This window comes from Sturnira hondurensis, unplaced genomic scaffold (assembly GCF_014824575.4).
Source record: "Sturnira hondurensis isolate 20B ecotype Veracruz unplaced genomic scaffold, ASM1482457v3 Scaffold0018525, whole genome shotgun sequence".
In the NCBI taxonomy this organism is placed as follows: domain Eukaryota; kingdom Metazoa; phylum Chordata; class Mammalia; order Chiroptera; family Phyllostomidae; genus Sturnira; species Sturnira hondurensis.
The window spans coordinates 2,997,843-3,025,577 of NW_028091156.1; the positions used below are offsets into that span (position 1 = coordinate 2,997,843).

The 27,735-nt window shown below is 41.0% G+C and overlaps 1 protein-coding gene and 1 non-coding gene across 4 annotated transcripts in view; both read left to right on the forward strand.

Annotated features, from left to right (window-relative positions):
- Positions 1-307: 307 nt before the first annotated feature.
- The window catches only part of LIN9 (lin-9 DREAM MuvB core complex component), a 46,876-nt gene continuing 19,448 nt past the window's right edge, over positions 308-27,735 (forward strand). The window contains exons 1-7 of one of the 3 annotated variants that reach the window (XM_037069445.1): positions 381-462; positions 5,381-5,462; positions 7,658-7,690; positions 9,947-10,041; positions 11,963-12,067; positions 18,305-18,438; positions 19,873-19,998. In XM_037069445.1, the coding sequence (XP_036925340.1) occupies positions 5,459-5,462; positions 7,658-7,690; positions 9,947-10,041; positions 11,963-12,067; positions 18,305-18,438; positions 19,873-19,998 (497 nt within the window). In that variant the 5' untranslated portion in view covers positions 381-462; positions 5,381-5,458. Of the gene's footprint in view, positions 463-5,380; positions 5,463-7,657; positions 7,691-9,946; positions 10,042-11,962; positions 12,068-12,544; positions 12,639-18,304; positions 18,439-19,872; positions 19,999-27,735 lie in introns of those variants that run through there. The other 2 variants (XM_037069443.1, XM_037069446.1) reach the window with 2 other exon arrangements.
- On the forward strand, positions 14,792-14,853 carry LOC119003285 (U7 small nuclear RNA). The gene has a single exon (XR_005069922.1). It is a non-coding gene; the product is annotated as a U7 small nuclear RNA (small nuclear RNA).

A 27,735-nucleotide genomic window follows, 5' to 3' on the forward strand; every position in this document is an offset into this window, starting at 1 on the left:
GCAGCCGCAGCGCGAGACGCGAACCGCGAGCCGGGAGCGAGCCCCTGAGGGGGCGGGCGGCGCGGGCCGGGAGCGGGGCCGGCGGGACTCAGGAGCTCGCGCGGCCCCCACCCCGCGCTCGGGCGCCGGGCCCCGGTCCCGGCGGCGCGAGACGGGCCTCTCCGCGCGGCCTCCCCGCCGCCTCCCTCGGGCCGGGCCGGGGGCGGAGGGGCGAGGCGCCGCTCGGCCCCGCGGCGCCCCCTCCCCCGGCGGGCGCGGGCGGAGCCCGGTCCCCCCCCGGCCTGCCCCCCTCCGCCCGCCGCGGCGGGAGCGGCGCGACGCGGCGCCGCAGGCAGCGAGCTCTGCATTCGAACCTCCCTCGCAAAGACAGTCTCCGCCCCACAATGCACCGCGGCGGGCAGCCTTTGAAAAAGCGGCGCGGCTCGTTCAAGATGGCGGAGCTCGACCAGTTGCCTGACGAGAGTGAGTAGCACATCAAAGCACCCCCCGCTTCCCGCCGGCCGCTTGCCGCCGGGCGGCACCGGCCGGGACGGGCGGCCGTGCCCTCTGCCCGGCAGGTGGGCTGACTGCCAGCCCCGCCGCGGTCCCCTGGTCGTCCCAGCCCGGTGTTGCCGCCGCGTCGCCGCCTTTGTTATGGTGTCTGTGTGTTGGTTTCTGGGGTTGTGGGAGCGCCAGGGCCGGAACTGAAAGCTCGGGGGCCCAGCCCGTGCGGGGCAGAGGCGGTGGCTTGCTCCCCTGGCCCGATTCCGGCCCCGGGCCGAGGCGGGGGAAGAGGGGCCCCCGGCCGCGGGAACTGTCCTCGCTGCCGGCACCGCTCGCGGAGCGCGGAGGGACGCCTGGCAGGTTATGTAACCCGCCTGTCCCGGGGCCGGGAGGGGCTCGGGCTGGGGAGCGAGGGCACGGCCCCTCCTTCTCGCCGCAGCCTCTGATCTTGTCCTGTCACAGCTCCTGCCTCTACGGGCACTTGTGATCGTCACTGTCCCCCCCCCCCCGCGCCCCGTGTGTCCACCCCTGGAAGTGTTTCCGTGTCAGAGGGCTGGCCCCTTCCCCTGGGACCACAGGTGGCCGCGGACCTTCCCCGGGAGGATCCGGGCGGGGTTCGCAAGTGTGCGGGGGGGGGGGCCCTATCCCACCGACTTTCTTCTGTGCGGGTGTCTTAGGACTCGCGGGGACACCTTTACCCACGGACGTGGCCGGCCCGGCGCGCACTCGCCGCGCCTTCCGGACACCCACCCCGCGCGTTGCCTCGCCTCCCGGGCTGGCTCGCCCCGCCGCCTCCCACCTGTGCGCTCACCTGTGCTGAGCCGGGAACTGCACCGGTTCCCTAGTTCGAGCGCTAGGGAACTTCACATTGTTGTAATTTACCATATTGTGTAAAGGATATGAAGCGGCGAGTCATTTCGTTAATTACGGGGAGGTCCTGATCCCCACTGCTCACTATGCAGTTTAGGTATTTATGTCATTTCTGAGAGTTTTAGTGTAACGAAAGCACAAGGCTCAATCACGGTGAAGTCTTATCTGGGCGAGAGGCAAAGAGACACTTTCAAAATGAAAGCCAATTCGGTTTTCGTTGTGATAGACTTATACTGTGCTGTAAAGTTAAAGTAACAGTTCAGGGACCAGACTGGTGGAAAATTGCATTCGGAGAGTTTGTGTTTTACGTTTGCCCCGGGCCAGTGCTAAGTTCCAGTGGGACTTTCACCGAGAGGAGAGGGTACATTGGAGAGCGTAGTGACCAGCCACCTGCCGCTGGCTGGAGCGCCTGAGGAACTGAATTTTCAGTTTTACTTGGTTTCCGTTCATTTGAATGGAAGTCGTCGCCCGTGGCTAGTGGCTGCTGTGTTGGGTAGGGCTCAACTGTGGAGCATCCAGGGGTTTTATTGTTTTTGTTTGGAGCAGACAGTCGGTTGTCATCTAGGATGCTCCCAGGTAAGGGTGGGCCTGCTAAGCACAATGTATTTGTCGCCCGAAAATCCTTGCTATCTTTATCACAAAGGTGTTTCATCACTTCTTGGAAGTCACAGCCACTAGCACTGTTGCTTCGGTTGCTGTGGTCATCCTGTTCAGAGGAGGGGTGTTTTCAGTGGTTTTCTTACATCTGGGACATTTGCCCGTCATTCAGTGTTCAGCAAGGACTTACTGTGGATCTTTGTAGAGATGGGACTCTTAGTAGGGTTTAATTCCAGCTACACTCTCAAATTGTGTAACACCATCTGTGCTAGTTTGTGGCGTCTCTGGTACATTGGTGGGGGGGGGGTGTGCGTGTGTGGTGTGCATCTTGTTCCCCTAGACCACAGCTTGTTTAAAGCAGGGGTGCTGTACCTGGTTTGTCACACAGTGTCACACATCAGAGACACACAGTCACTTGACTTATATGGAATTAAATGTAGGATAAGAGGCATTATTAATGCAGCTGGAGCTGCGTCTTATAAAGGGATGCGTGAAATAGCAATATATTTCTTTGCCAGTTTTAGTCAAGGGGAACAGCTAATAAATTAGCTAATAGCTGGTATAATATTATCAGTGTTAAGAGCTACCATTTATTGAGTACTTAGTATAAGCCAGCTGCTGTATGAAACATACAGTATGCATTTGCTCACTTTGCGCTTAATTCAGTCGAGGTAGGTACTCTTACTAGTTTAATTTTACATGTGAGGAGACTGAGGCTGCCTTCAGCCCAGGTCTGTCCTCTGAGCTCCGGTTCTGGATGTCTCTTGCCTATTTCACCTCTCTTAGACACCTGGGGCCCCTCAGACACCATGGGTTCAAGGTCTACCTCACTCCACCCCAGGATGGAGATACTTCCAGTCGTTCTCTCAATGAATGGCTTCACTGTGCATTCAGCTGAAACCTGGAGGTTACATTTGGAACTTCCCCCTTTTGCACTTTCCATATTTAAGGCTTCACTAAGTCTTGTAACTTCTACCTTCCAAAAAAAAAAAATCCACCTACTTCTCACCATCACCCTAGCCCAAGCTGACAGCATCTCTTCCTGGAACCAATCACTTCAGCCTCTCGTAATCCACCAATTAACCCCTACCACCCTCTCAGCCCTCACAGAGCAATCCTTGTAAAAATATACATATGTATATGTTAAAAATGTGTGTATAAAATATATGTATATATATGTGATATATATATACTTGTATATATATACATACTCACATATAATGTCATCCTGCTGCTTCAGAAACTTTAGTAGCTATAAGACCCTTCATGGTCTGGCCACTCCCCACCTCTCCAGCTCTCCAGCTCCGTTTTATACCACTCTCCCTCTCATTCTTCTCATTTGAGCTCAATTGGATCTTTTTCACTCCTTGTACTCACCAGGCTTTCTTTTTTTTCTTCTTTTTTTTTTTTTTGTGCAGGACCTTTGCACACACTCTTCTCTCTGCTTGGAGTGTTTTTCCTTCCCCTGACTTCTGGTTAACTTCTGCTTATCCTTTAGCTCCCAGCTATTTTCTGTCCTCCCTGACAAAGATTACATCTTCTTATTAAACCTTTGCATATAACTGTGTGACTTCCAAGTGGCAGCTGTCACAGTTGCAGCTTCACATTTGTTAGTGTGGTTGGGGAGCTCGGGTTGGAAGCTGCACTGGAGAGGGTATATTACTGTTCTTCTTCATGTGTGCATTCCAGTCCCGTGTGTAACACCAGGCCTCTCTGACCCTTTTTCATACCATTCGCCCCTCAATAACTACTCTCTACGCTCAATGGCCCCCTCCCTCCCTTGAATGTGCTAAACTTTCTACTTCAGGACTTTTTTACCTGCTGTTCTGCCCAGACTCATTGGTTTGACCTCCTGCTCTCTCATGGCTGGCCCCTCAAATGTTTGCTCCTCAGAAAAGCCATCCCTAATTATCCTGTGTAAAGTAACTTCCCACACTGGGATCACCTTCCTTTATAACAACCACCACGAGGGTGGTTATTTTATGTGCTTATTTACCATGTGTCTCTTCCTAGAGTGTGTCTCTTCCCACTAGAGAGCAGAGTCTTTATCTTTTCCTTTTGTTAACCCGGGTCTTGGAATAGTTCTGTGTCAGGCACTCAGTGAGTATGTGTTCAATGAATGAATGAACCTACCCAGTTAGAGCAGGATTTTAACTTAATTTCACATGCCTGTAAAATCCATGTTCTTTTTTTTTTAAAGATTTTTATTTATTTATTTTAGACATAGGGTAAGGGAGGGAGAGAGGGAGAGGGGCATCAATGTGTGGTTGCCTGTCACGCGTCCCCCTCTGGGGACCTGGCCCGCAACGCAGGCATATGCCCTGACTAGGAGTCAAACTGGAGAGACCCTTTGGTTCACAGGCCGGTACTCAATCTGCTGAACCACACCAGCCAGGGCTAAAATCCATGTTCTTAATCTAGTAGGTTTTTAAAAATTGATCAAAGTAATACTAGTAGCTTAATATAAAAATTGGCCACGTGCTATGTGCACTGTTCTCGAAGCACTTTTACGTGTATAAATTCATTTCCATTTTACAAATGACAAATCAGCAGCACAGAGGGGTTAAGTAACTTACTTAAGGTAACAAAGCAAGAATGTGGCAGAGCCAAGACTACTAGTCTCAGTCTGTGCTCTCAGCCACCACCGAGCAACACTGCTTCTCACAAACGGGAAAAGTTTACAAGTGGCAGGTCAGAATCCCCGAGACAGATCTCCCGTCCTCAGGGGGTGGGGATGGAGAACCTTGCTGCTCACCCCTTTTCCTTCAGACGTCAGCTCAAACATCATTTTTCAGAGAACCTAATCACGAGCACTTTGCAGGAAAACAGTCTTTCCGCCCCAGCCTCACCCTACCTTCTCTGTTCTTATTATCCTGCAGTATTTTTTTTCAGGTAGCATTTGTTTGTCTCTGCTCACTAGACCATGGATTCCATGTTCGGCTGTGCTGCATGCTGTGTTCTCCCAGTGCCAGTGGCAGGGGCTGGGGTGCAGCCGGCAGTCTGTGGGTGCTCAGCACATGAGGGCACGGTTCCTGCTTCTTCTCAAGAGAGCCGTGTTTCTCATGCTAGCCGTGTGGATATGTGTTGTCTACTGCTGCTGCTTCCCAGTGGTACTGTATGACTGGTTTTTTGACAAGACTTGACAGCATTTCTCCCTGATTGCTCTCCCCGCAACGTTCCTGCCCTTGGTCATTGAACTTCAACTTGCCATACAGAAGCTCTTGAGTTGTCCTGTTAACCATTCTCCACGGCCAGAAAGAGAGCAGAGTGAAAGCAGCAGTGGCTTTGATGTTGATGGGTTGCCTGTTATCTATGAGCTGCTCAGACTGCCCTGTGGAGGAAAAGTCAATTCGGGTTTAAAGGATCTGAAATGCATAAAAATGTTTCATAGCCAGAACTGCAGTACTTTCTCTGTTGCTTTTCATTTAAGGTCTGTTGTCCATTTATGAATTGTAACTCTGCTGCTTTTGTTAAACACCAAGGAGAACTCATCTTTCTTCACTGATTTATGTGTAAGTTCATGTTCTTCTTTATCCCCTGATATCATCCTGTATTTATTGATTTTTATGTGTGTAGTGTCATGATGGACTGGCTCCTTAAAGATGTTTACTCACATTTTGAACATGTCATTTAAAGATTTGTCTTTTCTCAATGCAAGTAACTGACCACTTTTCAAATAACTTCACAACTGCCTGGTCTTAGATTATAGTCTTTAAAACATAAATGGATATCACAGTAACCAAGATGAGAAGTAGCTGGTAATAGCCCTGGCTGGTATGGCTCAGTGGGCTGGGCACCGGCCTGCCAACTAAAAGGTCACTGGTTCAATTCCCAGTCAGGGCACATGCCTGGGTTGCAGGCCAGGTCCTTGATTGAGGGCATGCGAGAGGCAACTGATTGATGTTTCTCTTTCCCTTTCCTCTCTCTAAAAAATAAAATCTTTAAAAAAAGTACCTGTCCATGGTTGGTGTAGCTCAGTGGATTGAGTGGAGGCCTATGAATCAAAGGGTCGCCAGTTCGAATCCCAGTCAGGGGTTCGAGCCTAGGACATGGCCAGGTCTCCAGTAGGGAGTGCAAGAGAGGCAACCACACATTGATGTTTCCCGCTTTTTCTCTTTCCCTTCCTCTCTCTCTAAAATAAATAAAATCTTTTTTTTAAAGTAGCTGGTTATAAAGTAAAACAAATTCAAAAACAAGCAATGATAAATAATTTGACTATAGTAAAAGAAAAACAAAAGGTGTTCTAAACAGTTTTGAAAAATTTATTGAGTTGAGAGAAATAGGGGAATGAAGGGAGAGAGAGAGACATCAATTGTTGTCCCACTCATACGCATTCATTGGTTGAGTCCTGTATGTGTCCTGACCAGGGATTGAACCTACAACCTTGGTGTATCAGGACAATGCTCTAACGAATGGAGCCATCCGGCCAGGACTAAACAATTTTTTAAATTGAAAAGAAGATTTGCTCATCTGTAATTCTGTGAATAATTTTTTGCTTGTAGCATAGAAAGGGTTTTTTCCTGTTAATTTCTCTTTAAAATTTAATATAACTGATGTGACATTATATTGTTTTAGGTGTACAATATAGTGATTTGGTGTATGTGTATATAACAAAAGTTATTACCACAATAAGTATAGGTAATAACCATCACCACACATCATTATAGATTTTTTTGTGATAAGAACTTTTAAGATCCACTGTTTTAGCAACTTTCATATCCACCATGCTGTACATTATATCCCCAGGATGTATTTGTCTTATAACTAGAAGTTTGTACCTTTTCACCTATTTCCTCCACCCTGGCAGCCACTAATCTGTTCTCTGTATATGTACCTGAGTTTGTTTGTTTGTTTTAAATGCTACATATAAGTGACAGAGATCACCCTTTAGTATTTTTAGAATGACTTGGACTTTTTTTGCAACTCACATACACAATCTAGAGATTTTCAATTTAAAATCTTTCCTCTTTCCTAAAAACTTCTATTGATTCTCCTACTTCCCATCCCCTGTAAATCCTATCCTTTGTTCACACCAGTAGCCCTGTGTTTCCCAGAGGGAGCCTGAGGGTTACCTGCAGCAGCATCCCGAGGGCCTTTATTAGTTGTACATGTTCTGTGTGTTTGAGGAGCTTCCTGGTGATTCTAATACACACCAAAGCTTTTTTAGTCCGTGATCCGCTCCAACTCTATGCTAGTTCCTCTGGCCTGTTCTGAATGTCTTTTGCGGCTCGGATGTGTATGTTTTATATATATCTGCATTCTAGACATCCAGGGGACTTACTGCCTGCTGGGACAGTGCCGGGGTCATTTCTGTCTTTTCCACTCTATTACCACTTCTGAACTTTGCCTCGATAAATATTGGTTCCCTTCCTGTTTCCCTTCTCCAACACCAGCACACTTCCGGATGAGTGTGCAAAATTGCTTCTGTCTGTAGTCTTCCTCTTTCCTCTCTTTCCCCATTTCCCCCCTAGGAAAGGTCTCTGTTTCTCACAACTCCATTAAGACTTCCAACCGTCTCTCCAATTCTTCCTTCCCTCATCTGAGCTCTGGTCTACGGCTTCAATTGTCTACTAGTTATTTCTGATTACATGCCCCCCCCATTTCAAAGTCAGCGTTGCTAAAACTAAATGGATCATTTTTACCCCCAAACCAAGTCCTTTTTCTCTCACTTTGATTATGAAATAATATTGATTTGTTTTAATTGCAGGCTCTTCAGCAAAAGCCCTTGTCAGTTTAAAAGGTAAGATTCATAGCACGATTCTTTAGGTATGGCATAAGCTAGAAATTTAAGTCATTAAATTAATTCGGATATAGTGTTTCTTTTTCTGTTATGAGTCATTATAGCTTTTAATTATTGGTTTTTCACTGATTATAACTTTAAATTCATATGCTGTTACATGAAAATTGGTCCTTGGTTGTTAGAAATTACTAAGAAAATGTTTCCCTAGAATTACTGATTAAAGAACTTTCTTACTAGATTTAAAACACTTCTTTTATTAGACAGTCCTTTCTTTCTTTTTTTTTTGGTCAATGTATGGTTGCTTCTCATGCATCCCCTGCTGGGAACCGGCCTGCAATGCAGGCATGTGCCCTGACAGGGAATCGAACCGCAATCTTTTGGTTCGCAGGCCCATGCTCAATCCACTGACCTACACCAGCCAGGGTCTAGACATTTCTTAAACAATTGTTCTAAGCTGTGTTTTTATATAATAATTTATTTTTTAAGAATCTTGCCTTCTTAGTAATAATGCAAGTCTCTTAAAAATAAAAGAATGACAGTAATTCTCTTTTTAAGAGAAAAAGATATGTTCCTTGGTCTTGCTATTTCTTTATATAAGTAGTATTAATCAGACCAAACCCTGTTAATGTAGTTCATTTTTCAATTTTACCTTGAGCAATATTCTACTGGGTAAGTATGTTTGGAACCAAGCTAGATACTCTAATGTTCATTAGTACTTTTACTTTTAAAACTACTTTGTCGTACTTTGAGTTGGTGACTTACCAGATTCACTCTTTCTGGCTTGAGAACTCTTGTCTTCCAGTTACCCTAATTTATTTGCCTACCAAAATCAACACCATCCCACCTCTTTTTAATTTTAAGATTTTATTGATTTATCTTTAGAGAGGGGAAAGGAGGGAGAAAGAGGGAGAGAAACATCAATGTGTGTTTGTCTCCCATGCATCCCCTACTGGGGACCTGCCCCCAAACCCAGGTATGTGTCCTGACTGGGAATTGAACCGGTGATCCTTTGGTTCGCAGGCTGTCACTCAACCCACTGAGCCACACCAGGCAGGGCCACCTCTTTTCTTTTGTACTTATTAAATAAATGTTTGAAAAAGCATTTCATTATTTTTCCTCAATATTAAAATCCTTTTCTTTTTTTAAAAGATTTTATTTATTTATTTATTTTTAGAGGGGAAGGAGAGAGGGAGAGAAACATAATGTACGGTTGCCTTTCGTGCTTCCCCTGCTGGGAGTTGGCCTGCAGGGGACCAGCCTACAACCCAGGCATGTGCCCTGACTGGGAATCGAACCGCGATCCTCTGGTTCGCAGGCCCACGCTCGATCCACTGAGCTACACCAGTCAGGGCTTTAAAATCATTTTCTTAAAAATATTTGATATAGCCCTGGCTGGTGTAGCTCAGTGGATTGAGCGCGGGCCTGCGAACCAGACGATTGCGGTTCGATTCCCAGTCAGGGCACATGCCTGGGTTGCAGGTCGGTTCCCTGCAGGCCAACTACCAGCAGGGGACGCACAAGAGGCAACCATACATTGATGTTTCTCTCCCTCTCTCCTTCCCCTCTAAAGATAAATAAATAGATAAATAAAAATCTTTAAAAAAATATTTGATATAAATTTCTAATAGAAAAAATTAGAAAATGCTGATATGCAGCTAGAAGGAAATGAAACTACTTGTTTCTGTCTCTCTCTGTATAAACATATCCTTTTTATAAAAATTAAACTCATCCTTTTCGTAATATGTCTAGTCACTTGTTCGAATTTTTTCTGGTTGCATATCACTCAAGACATTTCTTTGAATGAAGGAAAACAGAAATGCCACACATTTCATTTTTTGATATCAAGGGTTTTATATATTGAAGCAGAAAACATTTAGATATAAGCTTTAAATGTAAGGTTAGAAGAAGCTTTTTTTCATTGCCCCATGTCCAGTTAGATTGTACTTATGAGATGGTTCTTGGAAAATTAAAATGGAGGAATTATTAAAAACCAAAAAGAAAGGTTTTATTAAAACCACATGTTTTAATTAAAAAGTTTAATATTTTCAAGATACATTGCCTTCTCAAATTATTTAGAGTTTGACAAAAAAAATACGGAAGAAAATTTTCATTTGTAATAAAGTAAAATCATTATGGTCAGCATATTTTTTCATATTGGTAAATATTTCATATATATTGCTGTTATTAAAAAGGCAATGTTCACAGTATGAAATCCTTTGAACTAAACTTAGGTCTCATTGGTAATATTTATTACAGAGGGAAGCTTATCTAACACATGGAATGAAAAGTTCAGTTCTTTACAAAAAACACCTGTTTGGAAAGGCAGGAATACAGGCTCTGCTGTGGAAATGGTAAGAAATCAGTTCTTCTCACACTTTAAAGTATGAGCTAAACTGTCTGTGTTATTGTCATGTACAAGTTTTCATAGCACAGTAAACATTGCTCAAGGTTTTCTGCCAACTTTAAGCACATGAGTCTTTTTCTTTTTTATTGATTGATTTAAGAAAGAGAGGGAGAAAATCTCACTTGTTGTTCCACTTATTTATGTATTCATTGGTTGCTTCTTGTCTGTGCCCTGACTGGGGATTGAACCTGCAACCTTGGCGTGTTGGGATGATGCTCTAACCAGGTGAGCTACCTAGCTGAGGCAAGCATTTGAGTCCTTAAGTGTCGGTGAGCAGTTTATGATCATATATAGATAAGTGATCTGTAGTCTGTGATAATTTGGTCATCATTAAGCATTCGTAGTTTTTTTTTTAAATAGGCAAAAAGAGAGAAAAACTCCCAACAACCCAAAATCATACTATTATTAGGTAGTAAAAATTTTATATGGTTGTGGTCCTTACAAAAAGATGAATAAATAAGTGGTAAGATAATAAAATTTTAAAAAAATATCTGCATCTCCTTCCTTTAAAAAAAGATTTTAATTATTTTTATAAAGAGGGGAAGGGAAGGAGAAAAAGAGGGAGAGAAACATCCATGTTCAAGAAATGCATGGATCGGTTGCCTCCCCCATGTCCACAACTGGGGTCCTGGCCCTCAGCCCAGGCAGTGCCCTGACTAGGAATCAAACCAGTGACCTTTCAGATCGCAGGGCGGCACTCAATCCACAGAGCCACCCTAGCCAAGACAAGGTAAAATCTTGTGTAGGTCAATGGCAGGTGCATTTAGGGGTGGGAAGTAGAGATGAACATACAGTTGGCAGGACTAATGATTTGGGGGACATCTGCTCCTCCCCTGCCCACTTAGGTAACCAGGAGGCTTTAGGGGTCAGTCATGAGACAGGTCTGGAGCCGGGGAGACAGCAGTGGTCACAGTAACCCGGGCATCTGGCTACAGTGAATATGCAGGACTCTCTACACTATCAGTTCTATCGCCATCATTCTCTTCCTCCTCTCAGGGGAAGGAGGAGCAGGGGAGAAGGTACTTCCTGTCAGGGCTGTGGAGTGTTGAGACTCTCTGCAGATTTTATTTCAAGGATCCGTTCCTCTAGCCTTGACCCAACATACTGCCCATATGTTGCTAGCCCTCTGTACCTACCTCCCTACCAACGAGGTGTGGAGCTCTGTCTTGAATAGTGGGAGAAGGATTTAAAAAAGGATGCAGGTGCTATTGGGGTATTATTTCTGTCGTTCTTTATTAATGAGACTTCAGAACCTAGCATGGACTATAAAATTGTTCATATTATAGGCCCTTAAGTGTATGATGTACTTTGGGTACTTAATTTTCTTTTAGTTCTACAGGTATTTATCAAGTATCTGCTATAGGTATCTTGTATTTTTATTTACAAATGGAAATTCAGTGAACAATTTTTGACAACAGATCTAGTATAATATTATATACATTTAGATTTACCCTCTAGAATGATCTAGTAATTTTGCCCCAGACCAGCCCTATGCAAAAGGTGTATTAGATGATACGCCCAGCTGGTGTTAATCCAAACACCAATGTAACAAGAACTGGAATTTCCAGAATGTATTATCCTGTCTTCATTCTAGGCTGCCAGTGTACTAAGGAGATTCAGAGTCTAGTTTTAATCGTCAGCTAGGTGTTTTACTTGTAAACCAATTGCATAAACATTTACTTACTACTCTTTAAACCCAAGATTCTTTGTATTTGACCTTGCATTCTTTTTATGACCCATACTTCATCTTTCTGTAGTGCTTGCTGATAATCCAGAGTTAGCTGCATTTTCCAAGTACAGAATTATATTTTGGAACAAAAAAGGGAAGTATTCAGTCTTTTCATGAAATAAAAAGATTTCTATCATAGCCTTTCAGAAATTCAAAACGAAGTCGACTCTTTTCTGATGAAGATGACAGACAAATAAATACAAGATCACCTAAAAGAAACCAGAGGGTTGCAATGGTTCCCCAGGTATGTATGTGCTGACATTTTGTTTCACATGATAGGAAGTAAGCAATTGCTCAGTGCAATAAAGTTTATGTTAATTTTGTTACGTTTTGAGTAACAAGTTCTTTAAATCAGTGCTCCGGCTCAGCTCCTATGTTAGTTACCTAGAAAAGACCATTTCTACTCTGGTTTCGAGATGCACTTGAGACCAGAGTAGAAAGCCAGTCTCAGTCTTACTTTTCTTTTAAGCGTGGAGATGGTGGACTTTAAGCAAATGGATTTGACAGTAAGGAATCAGTACAGAGTTTGGCATGCAGAAAATACATAGCATGAAATTGTATGTCCTTTTTTCATTTTTGGCATCTTTTAAAAGAATTTTAGTGGATACATAAGAATCAAACAAATGAATGAAAATTAGATAACAAAGTATTAAAGAATAATCTAATTTTTCTCATCAAATTTATTATTTTTGGTATAGTTATTTTCTACTTCCCTGTCATTTTTCCCCCAAAAGTGTTATAAGATTTTCCAGTAGGATGGGCCATAGTAGAGGTGATTTTTCTCAACCAAGGATTGGGCATCAAAGGAATTAAAGGTATGACTAGCAATTGACCTCCCCTCCCCCTGCAAAAAAAATCCTAAAAAGTCTTACATACCTTTATGATAATATAAAATAGTAAAATATGTTCATGTTCTGTAAAATGAACAAAAATATATTTTCAACTTTTTTTAATGTCAAGGACAAATGTACGTAAACATCTAAAATTCAATTAAAAATTGAGGCTAATACATAATGTGCATGGTTTGACTCAGTAGGTGTTGGATACAAGATTACATGAATGTAAGAAATAGTTAAATAATTTGTGTATTAACTTTAGTAGAGCTGTGTTGTTAGGATAATTTGAATACTCTTTCGTTTTTAAAAATTTCTTAATGTGGATGTTTTTAAAGTTCTTTTTTTCCTCCAGCTTTTTATTAGGAAAATTTCCAAGCACACAAAACTGCAGTCTTTACAAGCTGCAAAAAGCCAGCCTGCCCCGACTCCATCCACTGCCTTTCTCTCCAGGCACATCATTCCTCCTCGGACTGTTGTTCAGCGTCCTTTCTCCTTCTGAGCATGATATGGGACTGCTGGAGTTTCCTTGTTTCCAGCCTTAACATGCCTAGTTCTTTCAATCTTCGTTTACATGATGTGGCTTGTTCCCTTCCTCTCCTAATCACACCCTCTAAATTCTTGTATTCTGTCTGTGTTTCCTTTTTATTTTATCCTCACCCGAGGACATTTTTTAAAATTTCTTTTAGAGAGGGGGGAAGGGAGAGAGAGAAACATCAATGTGAGAGAGAAAACGGCGGGGGGGAGGGGCAGGGATCAAACTACAACCTAGGTATGTGACGGGAATCGAACCTGCAACCCTTTGGTTATAGGACAGTGCTCCAACCAACTAAGCTACAATCAGCCAGGGCTGTCTGAGCTTCTTTAAAGAGCAGTGCCCAAAGAAGTGCTCTTTATGACTTCTTATTATGTAGATCTTGTTCTAAGCACTTCTTTTGTATTACTTTGATTTTAATCTTCGGCAGTCTGATGAGATAGGTTACTATCATATTATCTCCCGGTTTTCAGGTGAGAAAACAGACAGAAGTATCTTGCTCAGGATCACAAAGTGGGAAGTGAAGGCTGATTCTAAAATGAAAGGTGTCCTGTCTCCAGGGCCCTGCTTTTTGTATTTCTTTTTAATTCATATATCATGCAATCGAGATATAATCCGTGTACCATTCAGTTCATCTATTTAAAGTGCACCATTCAGTGGTTTTAGTGTAGGCACAGAGTTGAGCAACCATCGGAACCAGTTTTAGGATGTTTTCATCACCCCAGAAGAAACCCTGCACCCAAGTACAGTCGTTTTCAATTTTCTGTGGCTTGAATAAACGCTAGAAGTATAATTACTACAAGGGTATTAACAGTTAAACTTTAGAAGATACTGCCCAAAAAAAACCCTATTCATAAAAGTTGTAATAACTTAGATTTCCACTAATAGTTTGAACATATTTCCCCATACTCAGCGGGGTCTCCTTAATACAGTTTTATATCCAGTGAGCCACCAATACCTTGTTTAAAAATCTAGGTCAGTAACTCAATGGAAAGAAACATAGCACTTTTTCTGATAATATTTTGTAGTAATTTGGTTATTATTTTATGTTTAACTATTTTTGCATTAAAAAGCACAAAAATTTTTTTTGCATTAAAAAGTTAATTTTTTTGCCCTGGCTGGTGTAGCTCAGTGGATTGAACATGGGCCTGCAAACCAAAAGATCGAGGTTCGATTCCTCGTCAGGGCACATGCCTGGGTAGCAGGCCAGTTCTGGCAAGGGATGTACCAGAAGCAACTATACATTGATATTTCTCTTCTTCTCCCCTTCCCTTCCCTTCTAAAGATAAATAAATAAAAAAATTTTAAAACTATTTAAAAAATAAAATAAAATAAAAAGTTAATTTTCTAAGTACAGTATGGATTCTGAGACAGAAAAAGGACATGAGTAGAAAAAGTGGAGAAATCCAAATGAAGTCTGTAGTTTAATTAATGGTGTTTTACCAACGTTAATTTCTCGGTTTTGACAAACCTTGGTTATGTAAGATGGTAACGTTGGGGAAAGCTAGGTAAAGGGCATAGGAGAACTTGGTATTATCTCTACAACTCTCTATTTGTCCACAATTTTTCCAAAGTAAAAAGTTTATAATAAAAAAGTTAGTATTACTTACGTTCTTTTTGAATTTGTCTAGTAGGTCTTCCTGCCTTTACCAGAAGACCCACTAAAAAAATAATAAAATAAAAATAAAATGTAATTTTGACCTCTCCCTACCCTCCAGATCTACTTCCCTTATTTACTGGTCACCACTGTAGTTAGCGTAATTATTCCTTTTGACCTTTTTAATACTTCTAAAACTGTATGTTCACAGAAAATATATAGTATTAATATATGTAGTCTTAAAATTACATTTATAGTTTCAATTTTATGATAACCCTGCATCAGTCTGTAATTTATTTTTTTTCACTCAAAACTATTTGAGGTGTGGCGTGCTGGTTGATTTAGATGGATGGATGAAATGGAAGGATAGGCAGGCCTTACTGTTTCTTTTTTTTTTTTTACTGTTATATAGTATTCAGTCTTATGATTCCATAATTTATTTATGCGTTCTACACGGGCATTTAAGCGGTTCCTCAGGCTTTACTCTTACAGACGATGCTGTAGTGAACACCCCAAACATGTCTGTATAAATGTGTGGATATCTTTTTCTAGGGCAGTTGCCTACAGTGTGAACTTGTCAAATCATAGGGTATGCACATTTAAACATCTTTTTTAATATAGGCATTTACCCTATAAATTAAAATTTCCTCCAAGCATTACTTTAGCTGTATTATTTAACTTTTGGCATATTGTGTTTTTTCAGTGGTCTCCTCTATTTCTATTCTATTAAGAGTTGTTTTGGTGGATGTTGAAGTTTGTGAAATGTCTTTAGCATCTGTGGAGGTGATACAATTTTTATTGTTTTGATTTACTCATAATGGCAAGTTAGTTATATTAACAGTTTTTTAATGCTAGACTACCTTTGTATTTTTTTGTTTTGTTTGTTTATTATCCTTGGATTTTTGACATAAATTCCTGTTGGTTGTGTTGTACTCTTTTGATATTTTGATGGTATTTATCTGGTAGCATCCTTTTTTTAAAGCTTTTTAAAAATTAAGATATATAATCAATAAAACATATTTTAAAAATAAAAAACTAAGATATAATGACAAACCATATTACTTTCAAATGTGTAACATAATAATTTGATATTTGTATATATTCAAAATGATCACTATAAGTCCAGTTAACATCGACACCACAACTACAAATTTTTTCTTATAATGAGAACTTTTAAAATCTCTTTTAGCAACTTTAAATATGCAATACAGTATTAACTGTAGTCATCACACTTTGTATTACACCCCCATGAGTTATTTCTTTCGTAACTGAAAGTTTCTGCCTTCTATGGCAGAAACTAACCTATTTGGCTTGCCCCCCATCTCTTGGCCTGTGCCACCCACCAGTCTGTTCTCTGTATCTATGAGTGTGGACCTTTTTTGTTAGCTTTTGTTTGGTTTAGATTCCACATGTAAGTGAGATCGTAGGGGATTTGTCTTTCTCTGTCTGACTTACTTCACTTAAAGTAATATCCTCAAGGTCCGTCCATGTAGTTGCAAAAGCAAAAGTTCGTTCTTTTTTATTGGCTGTCGGGTGTGTATGTATGTATCCCATTTTACTCTTTTATCCATGATGGACACCTAGGTGGCTTCCGTATTTTGGCTATTGTTAACAATGCTACAGTGACCATGGGGGGACATATATCTTTTCAAATGGTGTTTAATTTTCTTCTGATAACTAGCCAGCAATGGAATTACTGGATAATATGGTAGTTGTATTTTTAACTTTTTGAGGAATTCCCATTCTGTTTTCCACAGTAGCTATACCAGTTTACATTTCCACTAAGAATGCACAATGGTTCCCCATTCTCCACATCCTTGCCAACATTTGTTATTCTTGTCTTTTTAATGATGGCCATTCGAACAGGTGTAAGGTGATACCTCACTGTGCTTTGGTTTGTGTTCTCTGACCGTTAACCATGTGGTGCATCTTTCCATGTACCTGTTGGCCATCTGTGTTCTTTGGGAAAATGTTTATTTAGACCCTTTTCCCATTTCTTAGTTGATTGGTTTTTTGCTTGAGTTATATGAATTCTTTATGTATTTTGGATATTAACCTCCTAGCAAGTATATAATTTGCAAATACATTCTCCCATTCGGAAGATTGCCTTTTAATTTTGGTTTTGGTTTTCCTTGCTGTACAAAAGCCTTTTAGTTTGATGTAGTCCCACTTGTTAATTTTTATTTTTGATGCCTTTGCTTTTGTTATCAAATCCAAAAAAATCATCACCGAGACCAATGTCAAGGAACTTACTGCCTGTTTTCTTGTAGGAGTTTTAGGATTTCAAGTTTTACATTCAGTTCTTTAATACATATTGAGTTAGTTTTTGTGTGTGGTATAAGACAATAATTTGGTTTCATTATTTCGCATGTATTTTTCCAGACTTCCAAGCACCATTTATGGAAGAGACTGTCCTTTCCCCATTAAATATTCTTTTGGCTCTTTGCAGTAGTTTGTCGTCTGTGTGGGTTTCTGTGTGCACTCGCCGTGCCATCCTTCACATGTGTGTGTCTGTGCCGCTGTCACACTGCAGCTCGTGACTGGGGCTTTGCAGTAGGGTTCGAGGTCACAGAGCAGGGTGCCTCCAGCTTTGTTCTTCTTTCCTAGGATGCTTCGGAGGTTTGGGGTCTTGTGATTCCATACAAATTTTAGGATTGCTGGTTCTATTTCTGTGAAAATGCCATTGGAATTTTAATAGAGATTGTATTAAATCTCCAGATTGTTTTGGGTACTATGGACATTTTAACAATACAGGGCAAGGCAAGTATAGGTTTACAGTTGTGAGTATGCAAAACACAATTTATTCTTTTGTCATTATTTATTAATTATTATATTATTTTCTATACAAAGAACTGTATACCCCACTGTATACCTTTGCCCCACATTGTATTAACTTTTGCAATCCCTGAATGTTGACTATCTTTCCAAGCATTTTTAAAATTCACAGAAGTGAGTGATATTTTCTCACTCATTAATTAAACTTTTATTATACTTGGGCAAATTTTACTGTCTGTGTTATGTTGTCTTTATAAAAATAGTTTGGAACATATTTTTCTCCTTCAGTAATTTGGAACAATTTAATAGCATTGGAGTTCTGGTTTGATATAGAATTCACGGGAAATCCTCTGGGCCTATTGTTTGCTTGCTTGTTTTTCTCACACTGTCTCAAGAGTAGCAGAGTTCTTTTGAACTTTTCTGGCCCAAGAACTCTAGGAATATTCCTCACAAGTAGCTTCTACCTGCATACCTTAATTGAGATTGCACTGTGGCGCGGGCTTGGTGGGATCAAATATTTCACCTTCCTCGTGAGAATGTGTTGTAAGACTGAGGCTTTAACTTTATTAGGATTGATCAGAATGTTTATTTAACAGTAACAGAAATTTCATGTTGAATATTGTTGAAGCTTTTTGAGTACTTAACCACAGTCTCCCATTTTACAAATGTATTCAGTGTTATAGATAATCTTTCTTACTTAATGGAACTATAATTAATCTTTGTGTTTTTTTTATTGAACAGAAATTTACAGCAACAATGTCAATACCAGATAAGAAAGCCTCACAGAAGATTGGCTTTCGGTTACGTAACCTACTCAAGCTTCCCAAAGCACACAAATGGTGCATATACGAGTGGTTCTACTCCAACATCGATAAGTACGTGTTGTGGCTTGTGGCACGAATGTTACTTGAACAAAAGATTTAAGTTTTTCAAACGTTATAAGCTACAGCCTTTTCTCTAAGTCCATTTTGATCCTGTTTTGTCCTAAATTCCTTTCTCTATTCCTCATTCTGGTATGATCCCTTTCCACTTCTTATAGTTTTCTTCCCCTTTTCCTCTTTTGAAGAAGACGTTATTGTACATTTTAGTGAACAATAAAGTGAAAGTATAATTTCTACACAATTTACAAAGACTGTGAAACAGCACCATTTTTGCAGTGAAAGGAACTTGTTTTATAAATCTTGAGATCTTAAGTGCTAGGATAATAGTAGAGAAATTGCTGATTCAGTTAGATTTTTAGGATGGTCTTTCTCATGTTGTAGTACTTACGTACTTTAGTTACACCTAAATGTTTACTTTTATTTTTTTTAATATTTTATTTATTTATTCTTAGAGAGAGGAGAGGGGAAGGAGAAAGTGGGAGAGAAACATCAATGTGTGGTTGCCTCTCACATATCCCCTACTGGGGACCTGGCCTGCAACCCAGGCATGCGCCCTGACTGGGAATCGAACCTGTGACCCTTTGCTTCACAGGCCCACGCTCAATCCACTGAGCTACACCAGCGAGGGGCAAATGTTTAGATAAAACATTAAGAAATTTGAGTGAGATCTGTTCAACAGAATTTACTGAAGAAAAATCCTGATTTCTCATCCATTCTAATCTAATCCACGCCAGCTATTGGCACTTGCTTTGCTGGCTACTTATCTGTATTTCCCTTCTCTGCTTTCCAAAGTGATTGCCTACTCAAAGCTTGTGAATCTCGTGAATGTTCTTATTTAATCCAAGACAAACTTTGTGTGTTATTACTGGTTCCTGGTTGCCCAAACTCGTGAGTAGGATTGTTTTATTTGTGTCCACAGATTTTCAATAGGTGTGTAAGCAAGCTCTGAGGGTGTTCTAGTGTGATAGGAGTTCTGGAATTCCTAATCTAACCCCCCGTGGTTCTCCAGTTTTCTAAAACTGGGTTAATCTCAGAGAGGACTCCTTGATGATGGTGTGACCTTTGGGACAGGCGCTTCGTAGCTGACATTGTTTATCCTCACCAGATACAGCGCCAGTGCCAGGGTAACGCCCCAGAGGACAGACTCCTGTAGGGGATTTAACAAGAATCAGTGTCTCCTGGACATTTCAAGCACAGATACTATTTCTTGAGTAACTTTTACATATTATTTGTTTCACATATGCCAAGGATTTAATTTAGCTTTAGCATTTTGAATATATACCTATTATGTTTATGTTTTGGGTAGAAGGGAAAAGTTTGGCATATTGTGATTAGTTTGATATTGAAAATTGAAACGCATGTTTTTGATTTTATGTCTCAAGGATCACATTGTATATTAACCATTAAAATACCATTTGTATTTTATAGACCTCTCTTTGAAGGCGATAATGATTTCTGTGTATGTCTAAAGGAATCTTTTCCTAATTTGAAAACGAGAAAATTAACAAGAGTAGAATGGGGAAAAATCAGGCGGCTTATGGGAAAACCACGGAGGTAATAGTCTTTTTGTTTAAAATAAAATCAATAAGTTGGTAATATCATTACTACATTGATTTTTTTATCTTCAAGAGGACTAGTACTAAAATAAGTTTTCAGAATGATTAATTATATGTTAAATATATTCTATTAAGCAACTTTAAGGGCTTTTTATATTTACATATAATTAAGTGTGCAATTTCAATTTTGTTCACATCACTGGCTTTGAATATAATTTTGTTACATGTAAATATACTCTATTGTGTTTCAGAAGATACTTAGTTGGCATTGGTGGTATAGTGGTGAGCATAGCTGCCTTCCAAAAGATATTTAGGAATGCACCAAAAAGTATTTAATGAAGCTATAAGGTTATATGTACATTGCTATTATCTTTTGTGGAACTATCACAAGTGCCTTCCCACAAACGCATATTTTACTTTATATAAAAACAGTAATCAAGTGAATCTATCTAACATGTTACTTTCTGAGAATTACTTTTCATGTGAAATGACTTTTTCTTTTCCAGTGTTACCCTGCTTTGTAACACATTATACAACCTTACAGTACTTTTTAGTGGGATCTTGAAATATATTAGAAGATCATTAGTTCTCATGTCTACTTGCCGAGTAAAAAGCATTAAGCATGTAAGATTTTTTTTTTTGTTAAATAGTGGGAAAATTCAAGGAAGGTCTAGAAATTACAGTTACTTGTACAAGTAGAAATGGAAATCAATTTTAATGATTTCTGGAGGTAGTGATAAAATGCAAATGTGAATTTTAGTTGAACTGGGAAATTTTGTTTTATCCTTTATGTTTAAACATGACTGCTTGAAAAAGAAAATTAAAAAGACACTTAAATGAAAAAAGAGATGATCTTACTGATAATGTTTTTAATATTCCTCTCGTTTACAATAACAAAATCAATATGTGATATGTTAGTGTGTTCCATGCTGGTAGTTGATGGTCTTTTGTAATTGCCTTAGGCAGTTTGGGGAGGCTTTGCTGTGACTTACATGTTTCTGCAAGTTGAGTTACATTGTTTCTAGTTGTTCATCAGAATGGGATATCGGTTACTTCGTTGTACTGTTCTGCTATAAATCTGCAGCTTGTGGAAGACTGTCATATTTCTTGTTAGTTTTTCCTCAATTACCTTACCATAACATTGCTTAATCTTATAGATCTTTACTTTATTAAGACTGATTAACAGTTAAAGTCTTTATTTTCAGCAGAAGTTCGTAGTTTTTCTTTTCTGAGGAAGTCCAGGTACAGTACAAGTTATTGATACAATAAACTTTTCAAAATATTCTTTAAAAAAAAAGATGAAATACCAGGAAGGAACTTAACAGAAAGTGTGCAGGATACATATGAGGAAATGTGAAGACTCAAAATCCTAAATTAATCTGTAAATTAAAATCAGTCCTAATAAAAATATTAGTACACCTTTTTTTTTCTTTTTTAAAATATATTTTATTGATTATGCCATTACAGTTGTCCCATTTCCCCCCTTCACTCCCCTCCACCCTGCACACCCCTCCCCCACCATTCCCCCCTTTAGTTCATGTCCATGTGTCACAAGTTCTTTAGATTCTGTATTTCCCATACTATTCTTGCCCTCCCCTCTGTCCATTTTCTACCTACCATCTATGCTACTTATTCTCTGTACTTTCGCCCCCCTTCTCCTCCTCCCACTCCCCTGTTGCTAACCGTCCGTGTGATCTCCATTTCTATGGTTCCGCTCCCGATCTAGCTGTCCTCTTAAGTTTGCTTTTGTTTTAGGTGTGGTTGTTAATAACTGTGAGTTTGCTGTCCTTTCACTGTTCATATTTTTTATCTTCTTTTTCTTAGGTAAGTCTCTTTAACATTTCATATAAGGGCTTGGTGATGATGAACTCCTTGAATTTGATCTTATCTGAAAAGCACTTTATCTGCCCTTCCATTCTAAATGAAAGCTTTGCTGGATAAAGCAATCTTGGTTGTAGGTCTTTGGATTTCATGACTTGGAATACTTCTTTCCAGCCCCTTCTTGCCTGTAAGGTCTCTTTTGAGAAATCCGCTGACAGTCTGATGGGTACTCCTTTGTAGGTGACTGTCCCCTTATCCCTTGCTGCTTCTAGGATTCTCTCCTTCATTTTAGTCTTGGCTAATGTAATTATGATGTGCCTTGGTGTGTTCCTTCTCGGGTCCAACTTGTTTGGGACTCTCTGAGCTTCCTGGATTTCTTGGAAGTCTATTTCCTTTGCCAGACTGGGGAAGTTCTCCTTTATTATTTGTTCAAATAAGTTTTCCACTTGTGGCTGTTCCTTTTACCCTTCTGGTACCCCTATAATTCTGATGTTGGAACGTTTAAAGATGTCCTGGAGGTTCCTGAGCCTCTCCTCATTTTTTTGAATTCTGGTTTCTTCATTCTTTTCTGTTTGGTCATTTCTTTTTTCCTTCTGGTCCACTCCCTTGATTTGAGTCCCAGTTTCCTTTCCATCACTATTGGTTTCCTGTGCATTTCCCTTCATTTCATTCAGTTTAGCCTTCATATGTTCCTCTAATTTGTGGCTAAAATCAACCAATTCTGTGAGCATCCTGATCACCAGTGTTTTGAACTGTGCCTCTGAAAGTTTGGCTATTTCTTGGTCACTTAGAAGTATAGGCTCTGGGGCTTTGAGCTGTTCTCGAGTCATAATGTTTGGGTCTGTTCGCACCTGTTCTGTATGAGGGGTGGAGCCTTAGGTGTTCACCAGGGCAGGGCGACCCAGTCGCTGGATTGTGATGCTGTATGTGGAGGCGGGGTCAGAGGGGGAAAAAATGGTGCTTTGCTCCACTCTCTCTCAGATTTCTGTCCCCTCTTCAGCTTCCCACAAGCAAATTGGCCCCCTCTGGTGCTGGTTCCCGGGTGTGTGGGCCCGTGTACTCGCCAGGACCCTGTGGGTCTCTCCAACCAACTCTGTGTGAGCCTGGGAGCTTCTCCCAGCGCCTCGACCCTGAAAGTCTTTCCAATTGGTGCTTTCAGGCTCTAATTCCCGTCGCTGGGGCCCTAGCGTGAGCGGTCCTGTCTCACTGTTCGCTCCTTCGCTTGGTTTATCTGCGCACAAATGTGTGACCTCGGTCAGCCAGCCACCCTGCGCCCTCAGTGGGTTCACCTGTTGCCACCCCACGCCTGGGATCCGCCAACTGCCACAGCCTACGTTCCTGGGTTGTTCCTTAATTTTGAAATGGAAAAATTCTTTCTAACAGGCTTCCAATGCTAGGAACCAGGAAAGAAAATATCAATAAATTTTACTTTATATAAATAAGAGCATTTTGCTTTGTTCTCCCCAAAATTCCATAAACAAAGTTGAAAGAAATATTTACAACACTTATCACAAAGAACTAATTCCTTAATATGTAAAGAACGACTATGAATCAACAACCAAAAGTCAAATAGCCTATAATAAAAAGGATTAGAAACAGTTTATAGCAAAGAAAAAAGAAATGGCTCTTCTGAATGTGTGAAAGGAGTTCCCTCCTACTCGTGATGAGAAATACAAAAGGGAAGTGTGCGGACACACTGTCCTCTAGCTCTCAGGCTGACAGAGTTTACAAAGCTTAATACGCTGGGTTGGCGCTGGTGTCCTGAAATAGCCCCTCTTGCTGGTGCGAATTTAAATGTATGTGATCTCTGTGGAGGGCAATTTGGTAACATCTACCAAATTTACAAGTTTCCGTGCCCCTTGACCTAGTACTTCTATCAAATTATATCACAGGAATACTTGTAACTTGTAGGTGGTTAAAATTACACGTCCAAAGATATTTATTACAGTATTGTTTGTAGTAGCAAAAGATTGGCAACCACCTAAATGTCCACTAATAGGGGAATGATTAGTTAAAACACAGTACCTCAAATACAAAAATGTTAAGACTCAGCATAGTGAGCATTGGTGAGGGCGTCAGGTGACGCTTCCACACCACCGATGGGGTAGGAACATGGGGCATGGCCCCTTTGGAAAACGGCTCGGCAGTTTATTCTTTTCCTTTTTTTCTTAGGACTTAATTTTTTTAGAGTAGATTTAGGTTCACAACAAAATGGAGAGGAAGGTACAGAGATTTCCCCTACGCCCTTGCCTCCACACACATGGAGTCTCCTCAGTCACCAGCACCCTCTGCCTCGGGGGTCTGTAACCACCCAGCGTCCACAGTTTGCCTTAGGGTTCTTTCTGGGGGTTGTCCATTCTGTTGGTTTTGAAGAACATATAATGACGCATTATCCACCGTTGTGATGTCATCCAGAGCACAGTCACCGCCCTACACATCCTCTGTGCTGCACCCACTCACCCTCCCTCCTCCATCCGACTCCGGGCAACCGCCGATATCTTTATCCTCTCCGTAGTTGGGCCTTTGCAGGTGTCACGTGTTGGAGTTATGCAGTGTGCAGCCTTTTCAGATTGGCTTCTTTGACTTAGTGATACGTATTTAAGGATACTCTGTCTCTCTTCATGGCTTGCTAGCACATTCTCTTGGCACTGAGCAATATTTATTTAGATGTACCATCACCTACTGAAGGCCGTCTTAGTTGCTTCCAAGGTTTGATCGTTAGGAATAAAGCTGCTGTAGACATCCATGTGCAGATTTCAGTGTGGACTTAACTATTTAGCTCATTTGTATAAACACCAAGGAATGTGATTGCTGGATCAAATGGTAAGAATATATTTAGTTTTATGGGAAGCCACCAGACTGTCCCTCGAAGTGGCTGCACCACTTTACATTCCCACCTGCAGTGAATGAGAGTCCCCACTGCTCCACAGCCTCACCGGTGTTTGGTGGTGTCGGTGTTTCAGATTTTGGCCGTTCTAGTGGGTGTGTAGTGTTGTCTCAGTTTATTTGCATCTCCGTAATGACATATGATAGAGAACATCTCTTCATGTGCTTGTTTGCCATCTACATATCTTCTTTGGTGATATTTGGCTTCTTTGGTTTCTTAAGAGGTTAAACATACACTGACCGTATGACCCAACCATTTTATTCCTAGGTTTTCACTTTAGAGGAAGTAAAGTTTATGATTATATAAAAACCTACACAAAAATATTCATATCAACATTGTTGTAATAACCCCAAACTGGAAACAACCCAAACATGTGCCAACAGGTGAATGGGTGAACAGTTTGTGATGTATCCGTAGAACAGAATACTCTTTTCCAGTAAGAAGGAATGGACTGATGCGTGACAACACGAATGAATCTTAGAATAGCCATGCTGGAGGAAAGACACCTGACGAAGGAGCACGTACCAGATGATTCCACTTATATAAAATTTGGGGAGCTAGAAATGGTAATTACGGAAAGCAACTCAGAGGTTGCTTGGTAAGTAGGAGTAGAGAAGGGGAAGGGAAAATAAAGCGGCACGAGGAAGCTCCCAGGGATAAGTGACATCTTCACATTTCATTATCTCGACTGTGGTGAGGGTTTATGGGTATATGTTTTGTTGTATGAAACCCATGTTTAAATACCTTCCCTTCATCAGAGCATTTGAAAACAGAAGACACACAGACCCTAAAGAGTAAATTCAGTATTCACACTTCAAGGCAGGAGGAATGTTTAAATGTTTACACAGTGGCAAGTCTCCTCTTCAATTCCTGTGTCAGTACACTCACTGGGTGGCAGAAAATGTCGTGCTTTTCTGAAAAGAACATTAGAATTGAACCATGTCCTTAAGATAAGACCTGGCATCCAGCTACAGTTTTGTCGAAGGATGTAAACAAATCCTTCTGCTTTACAGGAAGGAATAATCTAGACCTGCTTATATGTCTTTGAGTTTTGTAAGGCCCTGTGTTTTTTATTTATTTTTATTTTTTTAAGAGTTTTAGTCTTCCTTTTTTTATTTAATTCTTTTTAAAAATATATATTTTATTGATTATACCATTACAGTTGTTCTATTACCCCCTTCATTCCCCTCCACCCACATACTCCCTCCCCCACCATTCTCCCCCCCCTTAGTTCATAACCACGTGTCTCAAGTTCTTTAGATTCTATATTTCCCCCACTATTCTCGCCCTCCCCCCTATCTATTTTCTACCTACCATCTATGCTATTTTCTGTACCTTCTCCCCCCTTCTCCTCCTCCCACTCCCCTGTTGCTAACGCTCCGTGTGATCTCCATTTCTATGGTTCCACTCCTGATCTAGCTGTCCTCTTAAGTTTGCTTTTGTTTTAGGTGTGGTTGTTAATAACTGTGAGATTGCTGTCCTTTCACTGTTCATATTTTTTATCTTCTTTTTCTTAGGTAAGTCCCTTTAGCATTTCATATAATAAGGGCTTGATGATGATGAACTCCTTGAACTTGACCTTATCTGAGAAGCATTTTATCTGTCCTTCCATTCTAAATGAAAGTTTTGCTGGATAAAGCAATCTTGGCTGTAGGTCTTTGGATTTCATGACTTGGAATACTTCTTTCCAGCCCTTTCTTGCCTGTAAGGTCTCTTGAGAAATCCGCTGACAGTCTGATGGGTACTCCTTTGTAGGTGACTCTCCCCTTATCCCTTGCTGCTTCTAGGATTCTCTCCTTCATTTTGGTCTTGGCTAATGTCATTATGATGTGCCTTGGTGTGTTCCTTCTTGGGTCCAACTTGTTTGGGACTCTCTGAGCTTCCTGGATTTCTTGAAAGTCTATTTCCTTTGCCAGACTGGGGAAGTCCTCCTTTATTATTTGTTCAAATAAGTTTTCCACTTGTGGCTGTTCCTTTTACCCTTCTGGTACCCCTATAATCCGGATGTTGGAACGTTTAAAGATGTCCTGGAGGTTCCTGAGCCTCTCCCCATTTTTTTGAATTCTCATTTCTTCATTCCTTTCTGGTTGGATGTTTTGTTTGTTCTTCCTTCTGGTCCATTCCATTGATTTGAGTCCCAGTTTCCTTTCCTTCGTTATTGGTTTCCTGGACATCTCCCTTCATTTCAATTAGTTTAGCCTTCATATGTTCCTCTAATTTGTGAGTATAATCAACCAGTTCTGTTAGCATCCTGATAAACAGTGTCTTGAATTGTGCTTCTGAGAGGCTGCCAATTTCTCGGTCGCTGAGAGTTATCGGCTCTGGGACTTTGATTTCTTTTTGCGCCATCTTTTGGGCTGTTCCTGCCTGTTCCGTAGCAGGATCGGAGCCCTAGGTCTTCACCAGAGCAGGGCAACTCAGTCCCTGGGTTGTGACGCTTATGTGGGGGCGGGGTCAAAGAGGAGCAATGGCGTCCCGTCTGCTGTCTCCTGCCATGGCCCCTGCCACGGCAGCAGCTGCCACCGTCACCAGGCCCATGCGTTTCGCCCCATTACATGCGAGTGTGCCACTGCCGTCAGCCCTCGCCCCCTGGGGCTTGTGTGGTCCGTCTCACTGTGCGCGAATGTGCGACCCTGGTCAGTCTGCCCCGCACCCCGACTGGGTCTGGGCCACTTGCGCGCCTAGGTCTGGGGATCTGTCCTGCCCAACCCTGCTCCGCTGCTGGCTCCGCCCCCTTACTGTCCCCATGGAACAATTAGTTGTAGTCGGACTTCCGTATAATTCAGTTTTCTGTTTTTTGGCTGTGTCTTTGGTCTCCAAACCTTTGTTGTATTCAAACTTGGTTGTGGGAGAAGGCACTGTGTTTCCACCTATGCCTCCATCTTGGCGGAAGTCTAGGCCCTGTGTTTTAAAAGATGTAAAAGGAACTTATTTGGAAAGGAAATGATTATTTCTAAGAATTTGCTTTTAAATACAGTACTCAAAAGAATGAAAGGAAGAAAGAGAACAATGAGATGGAGGGTCTGA